Raw genomic sequence first — 13802 nt, 5'->3', positions numbered from 1 at the left:
AATGAATTTATAAAACATCAAAATCATCTCAAGTATCTTTTCAAAACACAAAGAAATAAGAAAAAGAGGAAGTTTGGAACCTGTACAAAAGCATGGAAATTGAACAACGTCTTCCTGAATCACCTTTGGGTCAAGGAAGAAAATTGAGGAAATGTTTTCAAAAAATTATTGAAACAAATGAGTATCAAAATATAATAAAACCTACAGGATATGACAAAAGCAGTGCTAAGAGGGATGTGTACAGAAAAAATGCTCACATCAAAAATGTTGAAGTATTTCAAACAATCTAACAATGTACTTCAAGGAGCTAGTCAAAGAAAAAAAAAACAAACCCAGAATTAGTAGGATGAAAATCCTAAAAATCAGAGCAAAACTCCAGAAAATAGAGAGTAAAAAAAAAACAAGTATCAATGAAATGAAAAGTTTGATTTTTGAAAAGATGAAAATAAAGCACTTGCTAGACTAACCAAGAAAAAAAAAGGACTCAAAATCATAAATGAAGATGGAGACATTACAACTGACACCATACACAGGAAAAATTCAGAGACTATAATGATCAACTGTAAACTAATAAACTAAAAATCTAGAGGAAATTTATAAATTCCTGGACACATACAACCATGGTTGAATCAAGAAGAAATAGAAAATCTGAACAGACCTGTAATTAGTAATGAGCTTGAATCAGTAATATTAAAAAGTTTCCCAACAAAGTCCAGGACCAGATGTTTTTGCTGCTGAATTCTACCAAACTTTACCAATTCTCCTATAAGTGTTCCCAAAAAAATTGAAGAGGAAGGAATTCCCCCTATCTCATTCTATAAAGCCAGCATTACCCTGATGCCAAACCCAGAAAATTATGCAACAAAAACTACAGGCCAATATCCCTGATGAACACTGATGTAGAAATTCTCTACAAAATGCTAGCAAAATCCAATAGAATATAAAAAATGTATCGTCAAGTGGAATTTATCCCAATGATACACCATACATAAATCAATAAATATGATATATTACATCAAGAGAATGAAAAACAGAAAACATCCTTTCAATAGACACAAAAGAACCTTTCATAATATTTAACATCCTTTCATGATAAAAACTCTCAACAAATTAGGCATACAAAAAAAACATGTATTAACATAATAAAGACCATATATGACAAACCAACAAGTAATATCAAACTGAATGGGGGAAAAGCTGAAAAACGTCTCCCTATAAAACTGGAACAAGACAAGGATGCCCACTTTCAGCACTCTTTTTCAACATACTACTGAAAGTCCTAGCCAGAGCAATCGAGTAAGAGAAAGAAATACAGGCATCCCAACAGGAGAAATCGTTGTCCAATTATTGCTCTTTGCTAATAATTTACAGCTAGAAAAAGCTAAACCTTCACCAGAAAGCTCTCAGATCTGATAAATAAATTTAGTAAAGTTGCAGGATACAAAAATCAACACACAAAATTCAGTAGCATTTCTATATACCAATAATGAACTGGCTGAGGAAGAAATCAAGAAGGCAAACCTATTTACAATGGCTGGAAATAATACCTAGGAATAAATTTAACACAGGAGGGAAAGATCCACGTAAAATACAAAACACTGACAAAACAAATTGAAGAGTACGCCAATAAATGGAAAGTCATTCCACGTTTATGGGTCAGAAGAATTAATGTTATTAACATGATCATTCTACTCAAAGCATTCTACATTGAATAATGCAGTTGCTATCAGAATACAGAAATGGAAAAATAGTGATCATAAAATGTGTATGGGACCAGAAGAGTCTGAATAGCCAAACCAATCCTGAGCAAAAAGAACAAAGTTTTATGAATCACACTACTTGACAAAACAGCAAGGTGCTGGTATAAAAACAGACATATAGAACAACGGAATAGATTAGAGAACTCAGAATTAAATCCACTTATTTACACCCAACTTATTTTTGACTAAAGCACCAAGAACATACATTGGGGGAAAGGACATCCTCCTCAAATGGTGCTGAGAATTGGATTGTCAGATGCACAAGTATGAAGCTGGATCCCTGTCTCTCACCATATTAGAGAAATCAGCTCAAGATGCATTAAGGATTTAAAGATAAGACCAAAAACTGAAACTACAAGAGGTAAACATAGGGAAAACAAGGCAGAACCTTGGTCTAGGCAAAGATCATATGGTTACGACCTCGGAAGCACAGGCAACGAAAACAAAAATAGGTAAATGGGACTGTAATACATGAAAGAGCTTCTGTACAACAAAGGAAGCAACTCAAAAGAGTGAAGAGACAACCTGCTGAATGGGAGAAAATATTTGTAAACTATTCAGACAAGAGACTAATATCTAGGATATACAAGGATCTCAAACAATTTGACAGTAAAAATAAAATCACATTAAAATAGACAAAGGACATGAATAGATGTTTCTCAGAAGACAAATGACCAATGGGTATATGAAAAAATGCTCAACATCACTAATCATTAGGGAAATGCAAATCAAGCCATGATCAATTATCTTGTCCCAGTTAGAATGACTATTAAAAAGACAAGAAAATAACAGATGTTGATGAGGTGCAACGAAAAGGGAACTCTTAATACGTTGTTGTAGTTCAGAATATAAGTTAGTATAGCCACTATTGAAAACAGTATGGAGGAGATTTCTCAAAAAACTAAAAATAGAAATACGATAAGTGCCAGCAATCCCACTAATAAGTATTTATGTAAAGGGAAAGCAATCATATACTTTTCTAACTATCAGGAAAAATATATGCATGGCATACCCGTACTTTCATGTTTATTGAGGCACTACTTATAATAACAAATTAAGTGTCACTTAGAGAACAAATGGATAATCTGTTACATATACACAGTGGAATACTCTTCATCCATCTGCACCGACATGAATGAAACTGCAGGTTATTAAGTGAAACAATCCAGGCAAAGATAAACAGATTTTACATGTTCTTACTCATATATAGGTGTAAAAAACAGTTGTTCTCATGGAAACCGAGAGTATAGGATACGAGAGGCTAGGAAGGGTAGGAAGGGAATATAGAGAGGGGTTATTTAATAGGTACAAACATATAGTTAGTTGAAAGGTATATATTCTAATGTTCAACAGTAGAAAGGGGTGACTAGAGTTAGCAACAATATGATGTACATTTCAAAGTAGCTGAGAGAACCTGAAATGTTCACAGCACATAAAAATGATAAATACTCAAAGTAATGAATACCCCAAACACACTGACTTGACCGTTACACATTCAGGGCATGTAGCAAAGTATCACATGTACATATATGTAAAATGTTATGTGTCAATAAAAATGTTCTAAAAAGAGAATAAATCTAACAGGATAGCTTATTACTTTAAAATAAAATCACCAGACAACTGTAAAGCTTCTGGTTTCCCTCTGCAAGAAATAAATCCTATTGTATGAGAATTAAATTTCCCTAAGATTTAAATGGCATCACCCAAGACTTTAGTTTATCATTATTTTACTCAAATAGTCTTCTAAAATAGTATATTTTCATTATTTTATATTCCGGCTATAAAACGTCACATGCATTTTATACATAGAAATTATTTCTTTGGAAAACATATGTACCAACCTAATATCTATTTTCCCAGTACCCAGTTTTGTGGTTTTTGGATATTCATTTGCAGGTTCTGTGATGTCTTATTTTTTTTTGTGGGGTGGGGAGCAGGATCTCGCTCTTTTGCCTAGGCTGGAGTGTCATGGCACAATCATAGCTAACCACAGCCTTGAACTCCGGGCCTAAAGCAATTCTCCTGCCTTGGCCTCCCAATGTGCTGTGATTACAGGTGTCAGCCATTGCACTCAGCCCTGTGATATCACTTATAATTATTTATGAAACACAGTTAAATCCATTTTGAAGACAGTGAAGTAAATTTTCCAACTATCAGCAAAATATACATTACGCTCAAACATTATCACTGACTTAAAATCACGTAGAAAATTTTAAACTACTTATGCCATTTTATTCTCATTTACCATCATTATTAGAATAGTCAAAACGCTTTTGCCAAGGCAATATTCTGCGGTAAGCAACACAGATATCAACTATAGAACACTTTTCTGAATCAAACCTAATATCTCATGTATTCCTGCATAGCTGAAATTCAATAAAATTAACTAATATCAATAAATGTTTTAATATATTTTCTTTAGTCTCATGAACTCATTGTGATGATATACCTAGGAAAACCAGCCACAAAATATCTATTATATATCATTTAGCATTACAACCTCATGGCTGCATTTCTCATTATTGAAATAATTTATTAATGTCTTGTTAATCACTCAAAAATCATTTAATGTCACTGTATAGGCCAAAAATGTTATATTTCCCCAGTAATTAGAAAAAAAAAAAGTTGGGAAAATAATCCTGGTAAGGCAACTAAAGAGATTCTCAGTTATCTAGGTAAGAATTATATTTAAGTGTTTCTGAACAAATTTGGCATAGAACCTAACCCATAATGCAAATCTTCAATCACATGATTATAGTTCATTATTTAAATTCCCCAAATGAGTAAGAAGCTCTTACTTAAGCATACTTTAACAAATGAGTTCCTAGGTGAGCTAGATATCATAAATTGGCTATTTTCCATAAAGTTAAAATGGTGACAAATCATAGAAGAATGTGAAAGACTGGTAGAAAATACCACAATTTATTATAAAGCGTAAATTCAGGCCAGGTGCGTGCACACACAAATACCATATTTAATATTTTTCAGGTCTCTGTTATCTAAGTAGGTGAATTTGGGACAGTTACATGCCATTATTTATCATCTAAACAACTGAAATGGATAAGGAGAACAAAAATTGCTTTCATTTATTAGTGATTGGTTCCAATTGCCCAGAAAATACTCAGTTTTTTATGGTATCTGAACTGAGAAAAATGTAGAAGACAGAACATCAAGCGAACACATAGGAATACTCTCATGTCTCTTCTTTTAGGCCACTGGGAAATATGTGTTAACATTTATGTCTTAATTTTTGTCATGAAGAGCAATTTCAAGGTTCTCCATCAGGGAAGAGGAAGTTGCTACAATAATATCTGAATGTTAATATAGTCATCTGTATCATACCTATTTGGTATATATTACTTTGTCATCAAAAAGGCAATGGACATTTTTCATTCATATAAGTGCTGGTGAAATATTTTCTTAAATACATAGGAAATACATTTTCAACTGCCGAGTTTTACTCTAGAGTGCCTGAAATATTTACAGTAATAATTTCTAGTTGAAATACCATATATAGAGAAGGAACACCAATATATTGCAATTGCATTAGATTTTCTGAAAACAAGGTACTAGAGGTTCTGAAAACAAGGTTCTAGAAAAAAAAAATCTCAATGTTACAAAACGAGTGTTTATGTTCACAAAAATATTTATTTAAATGAACTCTAATCCTCCTGAGAATTAACCCTCTCAATTTTAACCAGTGTAAACTACTTATTAACATTTCTTGCCATTATGGTATCAAAATATGATGATTACAGCAGAGGTGGAAAAAAGTTAAAACAGCCCTTGGTTCAGTCAATTGATACCAAACCCAACATAAGAGGCCTTAAAGATATTCTTCTCTTTTATAGCAAATTCTATATATCTCTCCATGATTATTTTTATAGGTTAAAATCGTGCATGCATACAAAGTCAAGTCTGAAACCATTCACTCCAGGAGTAAAACTTTCCAATAGGCAGAGCTAATTCTTGGAAAACGCGGCTATAAAAACAACTGAAGAGTGATGCAGGAATTAGCCGAGCAGAAAATAGAATCCATGTCACCATTCTCAGGAAGTCAAAATAAAGTGGATTAAAACCAAACCCTAACTGGTTTGTAAATGCCATTTTGAGGATACAAAAATTTCTCTCGAGTCCTAGTCTTCTTTCTTTTTTGGTCAAATGTGACTGTCATTATTCATTTTTGTTCTAAAGTTACCCTGGTAAATAAGAGCATTTCCATATCATATTTCATATCCTAAATGGAAATGACTTTCTACACTAATATTCAAAAGACATCTAGAACAGACGCAATGTTTTATCCCTGATTTTGCTTTTTTTAAATTTCTTTAAAGAGAACATCCTCACTTTGTTATTCACAAGGGAAAGCTTACAAAGCACTCTCAATATAGGGAGGTTTTTTTTTTTTTGGACTGGCAAAGAAACCAATACGTTTGAAACCCAGAGAAACAAACAATGTATAGGAAAACCCACGAGCAACGCATGTAGAGTGTACTATCTTCTAGAGAAATCATAATGGCAAGTGAATTGTCTGATTCCCAAAAGAATATTTTTAAGGAGATATACCTATTATCTGGGAGCATAAACATACATAATTTATTAAGTTTACCCTAGATGTACTTATTTTTGCATATGCTAACATTTAAACACACTAGAAACAGCTCCTGAAATCGCTTATGCTAATGCCTACTGCTACTCATTTTAAAAGGCAATTCCACTTAAAACCAAACCTCAGGCCTCAAAACACCAGTTAAGGCCAAACAAAGTATATCGAATTCTATATATGAAATTATACAATGTTTCAATGACTTCTTAATTTATAAAGCAATTCCATCAACAAAGCATATGTTTAAAATTCTCAAAGCATTATTTGGCAGTTATTTTTTAAACCAAATATAGCTTCAATTCCCCAAAAATAAAATTCTCCCCAAATGTTTCATTATTCTCCTAAGGAGCATAACAGATTTAAAATGAAATTTCTTTGGAGATTAGCCGACATCATGCATAAGCTAAAGAACCAATATCTGGTTAAATAAAAATATGAACATCACAAAAGCAATTACTATACAGGCATGTATCACGAATTTTGCCTGGAAAATCTACTGAAGAGAGTGTTCTAAGTCTGAGACTTCAAGAGATGGTATTCTGCCTTTTGTGACTAAGAAATCAGTAAATAAAAATTCTTACGATTTACTTAATACTTATTTTTTTCTGTGAATCATCACTGAGATTATCTCTTGAAAAATGCTGGGCAAAAATGTATAAATGTGTATTTGGGGGTTTCCCTAACAATGGCAAGAATTCGCATATTTTAAAAATATAAGACTTACGCTGAATCCTCATCTCATTTACAGCCATAAGTAAACTTTAAGAAACTTTTTATTACATTATACTTTAAGTTTTGGGATACATGTGCAGAATGTGCAAGTTTGTTACATAAGTATACACATGCCATGGTGGTTCGCTACACACATCAACAAACTAACACAGGAACAGAAAACCAAACACTGCATGTTCTCACTCATAAATGGGACTTGAACAACGAGAACACATGGATGCAGTGGAACATCACAGACTGGGACCTTTTGTGGGGTGGGGAGCTAGGGGAGTGATAGCATTAGGGGAAATACCTAACACAGATGACAGGTTGATGGGTGTCTTTCCCACTTTCTCCTGTGGGCATTTAGTGCTATAAATTTCCCTCTGAACACTGCTTTAGCTGTGTCCCAGAGATTCTGGTACATTGTATCTTTGTTCTCATTGGTTTCAAAGAACTTCTTTATTTCTGCCTTAATTTCATTATTCACCCAGTAGTCATTCAGGAGCAGGTTTGTTCAGTTTCCATGTAGCTGTGTGCTTTTGAGTTTCTTAATCCTGCCTTCTAATTAGATTGCACTGTGTCCTGAGAGACTGTTACGATTTTCATTCTTTTGCATTTGCTGAGGAGTGTTTTACTTCCAATTATGTGATCAATTTTAGAATAAGTGTGATGTGGTACTGAGAAGAATGTACATTCTGTTGATTCAGGGTGGAGACTTCTGTAGATGTCAATTAAGTCTGCTTGGTCCAGAGCTGAGCTCAAGTCCTGAATATCCTTGTTAATTTTCTGTCTTGTTGATCTAATATTGGCAGTGGGGTGTTAAAGTCTCCCACTATTATTATGTGGGAGTCTAACACCCCAGTGGTTCCTGGAACACCAGCAAGACAAACATTCACTCACCTGGAAAGGGGGCTGAAACCAGGGAGCCAAGTGGTCTATCTCAGCAGATCCAGCCCCCACGGAGCCCAGCAAGCTAAGATCCACTGGCTTGTAATTCTCGCTGCTAGCACAGCAATCTGAAGCTGACCTGAGGCTCCAGCTTGGTGGAGGGAGGGGCGTCCACCACTACTGAGGCCTGAGTAGGCCGATGTCCCCTCACAGTGTAAACAAAGTCGCTGGAAAGTTCAAACTGGGCAGAGCCCACTGCATCTCAGCAAAGCCACTGTAGCCAGACTGCCTCTCTAGATTCTTCCTATCTGGGCAGGGCATCTCTGAAAGAAAGGCAGCAGCCCTAGTCAGGGGCTTATAGATAAAACTCCCATCTCCTTGGGACAGAGAACCTGGGGGAAGGGGAAGGGGAAGGGGAAGGGGAAGGGGCAGCTGTGGGCACAGCTTTTGCAGACTTAAACGTCCTTGTCTGCTGGCTCTTAAGAGAGCAGCGGATCTCCTAACACAGCACTCAAGCTCTGCTAAGGGACAGACTGCCTTTCTCAAGTGGGTTGACTCCCGTGCCTACTGACTGGGACATGCCTCCCAGCAGGGGTCGACAGACACTTCATACAGGAGAGCTCCAGCTGGCATCTGGCAGGTGCCCCTCTGGGACGAAGCTTCCAGAGGAAGAAATAGGCAGCAATCTTTGCTGTTCTGCAGTCTCTGCTGGGGATACCCAGGCAAACAGGGTCTGGAGTGGACCTCCAGCAAGCCCCAGCAGACCTGCAGCAGAGGGACCCATTAGAAGGAAAACTAACAAACAGAAAGGAACAGCATCAACATCAACAAAAAGGACATTCACACAAAAACCCCATCTGAAGTTCACCAACATCAAAGACCAAAGGTAGATAAATCCACAAAGATGAGGAAAAACCAGCACAAAAAGGCTGAAAATTCCAAAGAACAGAACGCTTCTTCTCCTCCAAAGGATCACAACTCCTCACCAGGAAGAGAACAAAACTGGACAGAGAATGAGTTTGACGAATTGACAGAAGTAGGCTTCAGAAGGGTGGGTAATAAACTCCAAGCTAAAGAAGCATGTTCTAACCCAATGCAAGGAAGCTAAGAACCTTGAAAAAAGGTTAGACAAATTGCTAGCCAGTTTAGAGAAGAACATAAATGACCTGATGGAACTGAAAAACACAGCACAAGAACATCATGAAGCATATACAAGTATCAATAGCTCAATCAAGCAGAAGAAAGAATATCAGAGATTGAAGATCAATTTAATTAAATAAAGTGTGAAGAGAAGATTAGAGAAAAAAGAATGAAACGCAATGAACAAAGCCTCCACAAGATATGGGACTATGTGAAAAGACCAAACCTAGGTTTGATCGGTATACTGGAAAGTGATGGCAAGAATGGAACCAAGTTGGAAAGCATTCTTCAGGATATTATCCAGGAGAACTTTCCCAACCCAGCAAGACAGCCCACCATTCAAATTTAGGAAATACAGAAACCACCACAAAGATACTCCTCAAAAAGAGCAACCCCAGCACACATAATTGTCAGACTCACCAAGGTTGAAGTGAAGGAAAAAATGTTAAGGACAGTCAGACAGAAAGGTCGGCTTACCCACAAAGGCTAGCCCCTCAGACTAACAACAGATCTCTCTGCAGAAACCCTATAAGCCAGAAGAGAGTGGGAACCAATACTCAACATTCTTAAAATAATTTTTAACTCAGAATTTCATATCCAGTCAAACTAAGCTTCATGAGTGAAGGAGAAACAGAATCCTTTACAGACAAGCAAATGCTGAGAGATTTTGTCACCACCAGGCCTGCCCTACAAGAGCTCCTTCAGGAATCACTAAATATGGAAAGGAAAAACCAGTACTAGCCAGTGCAAAAGCATACCAAATTGTAAAGACCATCAACACCATGAAGAAACTGCATGAACTAATAAGCAAAATAACCAGCTAGCATCACAATGACAGGATCAAATTTACATATAACAATATTAACCTTAAATGTAAATGGGCTAAATGCTCCAGTTCAAAGACACAGACTGGCAAACTGGATAAAGTCAAGACCCATCAGTCTGCTGTATTCAGGAGTGCAATCTCACATGCAAAGACACACATAGGCTCAAAATAAAGGGATGGAGGAAGATTTACCAAGCAAGTGGGAAGTAAAAAAAAGCAGGGGCTGCAATCCTAGTCTCTGATAAAATAGACTTTAAACCAACAAAGATAAAAAATGACAAAGAAAGTCATTACATAATGGAAAAGGGATCAATGCAATAGGAAGACCTAACTATCCTAAATATATATGCACCCAATACAGGAACACCCAGATTCATAAAGCAAGTTACCAGAGACCTACAGAGAGACTTAGATTCCCACACAGTAATAGTGGGAGACTTTAACACCCCACTGTCAACATTAGACAGATCAACGAGACAGAAAACTAACAAGGATGTTCAGGACTTAAGAGACATCTACAGAAGTCTCCACTCCAAATCAACAGGACATACATTCTTCTCAGCACTACCTCATACTTGTTCTAAAATTGATCACATAATTGGAAGTAAAACACTCCTCAGCAAATGCAAAAGAACGAAAATCGTAACAGCCTCTCAGACCACAGTGCAATCAAATTAGAACTCAGAATTAAGAAACTCACTCAAAATCACACAACTACATGGAAACTGAACAACCTGCTTCTGAATAACTACTGGGTAAATAACAAAATTCAGGCAGAAATAAAGAAGTTCTTTGAAACCAATGAGAACAAAGATACAATGTACCAGAATCTCTGGGACACAGCTAAAGCAGTGTTTAGAGGGAAATTTATACACTAAATGCCCACAGGAGAAAGCAGGAAAGATCTAAAATCAACACCCTCACATCACAATTGAAAGAACTAGAGAAGCCAGAGCAAACAAATCATAAGCTAGCAGAAGACAAGAAATAACTAAGATCAGAGCAGAACTGAAGGAGACAGAGACATGAAAAAAATCAATGAATTCAGGAGGTTTTTTTTTTGTTTTGTTTTGTTTTGTTTTGTTTTGAAGAGATTAACAAAATAGACCCCTAGACAAATAAGGAAGAAAGGAGAGAAGAATCAAATAGACACAATAAAAAATGATAAAGGGGATATCACCACTGATCCCACAGAAATACAAACTACCATCAGAGAATACTATAAACACCTCTACGCAAGTAAACAAGAAATCTGTTTAATTGATAGGATGCTCTTTGCATTGGAAGAGTCCATAAATAGAAAGGCTTTACAGATCTGACATTGTACTGGCAAAATGAGACCATAAGCAGTGGCTGGATCTTCATTAATCAGTCCATATTTCATATTACATTTTGATTTTAAATTGTTGAAGTTTGGAACAGTAAAATGGTGACCTTATAGGCTATACAGTATACATTTCTACATATACTTCCCAGTTAGGAGAGCATGTGGAGTTAGGTATACCAGACTCTTTTAGCTATAAAATACACTATTCATGTACCTGACTTTTTCTGATTACAGACTCGTCAATGTACTTTTAAAAATTGTTTTTATTTAAATTTTTTGCGGGTAGTGTATATACATAGGTGTGTATATTGACCTATTTTCTGATTATCATGTGGACGCCCATTTAGGCACTCCTATTCCGTAAGTTCAAAGGAGTACTAGAAGTCAAAAGCCATTTTGTCACTTAATAAGAAAAATATCTATTTTAAACCTTCTCCTACTGTTTTATGAAAGGGTAGGACACACACAAGAATAACTAGAGTATACACCCGAATGATGGGAACTGACCGCCATATGTGATTCCATAAAAAACAAAAACATATTAACAGACTTATCTTTCAAAATCATACACTATAGCTCTTTATCCTCAGGGGTTGAAGTCCATATTTTCATTACGCCTGCCCTTTCTACCTCACTGAACTAAGAGAAAACATACAAATGTGCACTAGGAGTCAATAGTAAAGTAACCCTCCCCTATACTGCAAACTAAAGACATAGGATTAATACAGTTTCTCCCTTAGAGCTAAAAGCAGGGACAGGAGGTATACTATCATGTACAGAAGCAATAAAAAGGGGTTACAACATTCAGTGCTCAGCCATGCATTATCCAAAGGAGAAGAAACATTTTGAATCAACTTAATCCGATTCCAACTTCACAAACTAACATTTGTGTTGTTATAATTTGCTTTCCCAAGTACATTTGCTTATCAAAAGCAATATATTTGTCAATCGTGAGTATTCTGCTGCTTGTTATATCTCATTTAAAATTACTGAATTTCCATTTTTATTTATCTATCACTTTTTAAGCTTATTTAAAATTAACTCCTCCCACCCCAATATGGATCTGCTAGATGATCTGAGGCAATCAGGCTTCTGTGTCTGCAAAACTGAGGACTAAGATTCTGGTTGATAATAAATTCACTGGCAAACGGCTATCTTCTGGGTCATTTTTGAGCTTTTCTTGATGGGACCTACCATCAATATTGAAAGATCTCCTGTTTTAGAATTGATGAAATTGATTCTATATTCAAAAAAACATTTAATTATCAGTTTCTATTATAGAACAGCTTCTACCCAAATATCTTCAATCCCACTGACTTCACTTTTCCAACTTCTGATTTACAGTGTTGTAAAGCCTTAACAATTGAGAACAGAGGCCACAATTTCAAAATTGGCATGGCAAAAGTGTACTTCATGGGCAAGCAAAAGAGTAGAGGTCACAATGTTATTATCCCTGTCATTGCTATCTCTGGAAGGTATGACTATGTAGCACCAGAGATAAGAGTCAACGTTATTTAAGTGTAATATAGTAAAAACATAAATACATTTCTGCCTATCAACTAAAGAAGCAGAAAATGAATAACCATCCAACAGAGGATCTCCCCAGAGTGAAAAATTACAACAGAAGTAGTGGCAGGAATAGATTTCCTGATTTAAATAGTAAACTATGTTGCCTTTTATAGAGTATATGAATGAAATTGGCAAGAGGAGCTAATTAATTATAGCTGATTACTCTATCAAATCTCTTGGTAGCATAAGCAAAACATTAACTTTTTATAATTATTTGGAGTTGATACACTCCAAATGCAGTGTGCTGCATCCATAGGGCATATACATTTTAAAGGCTTTTTTCCTCAAAGTCTTCACTGCAATTTTAGATACTGGTATTTTGAGAACTAGAATTAAATAAGACAATTCATAATATAGTGCAAGAAAGCAGAACATTTTAAATATATCTAGAGTACTGGAAAACTTAAGATATGCAGTTTTGTATTTTGTGTAGAAATGACAAGTCTTGGATGAAAACATTAAACTCTACTATACTAAAAGCAGTGGTAGTCCAGAAATTTACCAACCTTCAGGATCGAGTAGTTTCTCTATGCCTAATTGATATCTGGCGATGTTGAATGCATGTTCCAGTCGCTGTGTGGCTGACTGCTGGCAAACCACACTATTCCAATCAAACAGGTCTGGCCTAAAACACATACATATACACACATACACAAAGACAAATATAAATCAATCTAGAATGTTCCATGAGATTTACTTCCATGCTTAATTTTCAATTGACAACCCATGCTCCATAGTCCTTAAGGCTTGAGTGTAATTCATTTACCCTTCAAAACGTTTCTATTTAAACAAGTTGTAATTTTAATTGAAAATCTTGTTGGGTGTGGTGGCTCATGCCTGTAATCTCAACACTTTGGGAGATGGAGGCAGGCAGATCCTTTGAGCCCAGAAGTTCGAGACCAGCCTAGATAATTTGGTGAAACCTTGTCTCCACAAAAAAAAAAAAAAAAAAAAAAAAAAAAAAAAAAAAAA

General features: G+C 35.6%; 1 protein-coding gene across 1 annotated transcript in view; it reads right to left on the bottom strand.

Moving 5' to 3' along the window:
- LOC105555622 (dystrophin) overlaps positions 1-13802 on the bottom strand; it is a gene marked incomplete at its 3' end in the record, with an annotated part of 1920295 nt that overhangs the window by 1491352 nt on the left and 415141 nt on the right. Inside the window, exon 7 of the mRNA XM_012002637.1 lies at positions 13337-13455. Within this exon, the coding sequence (XP_011858027.1) occupies positions 13337-13455 (119 nt within the window). The remainder of the gene's footprint in view (positions 1-13336; positions 13456-13802) is intronic.

The sequence above is a fragment of the Mandrillus leucophaeus genome, unplaced genomic scaffold (genome assembly GCF_000951045.1).
Source record: "Mandrillus leucophaeus isolate KB7577 unplaced genomic scaffold, Mleu.le_1.0 Scaffold692, whole genome shotgun sequence".
NCBI lineage: Eukaryota > Metazoa > Chordata > Mammalia > Primates > Cercopithecidae > Mandrillus > Mandrillus leucophaeus.
This window is presented reverse-complemented; position numbering and strand designations above follow the sequence as displayed.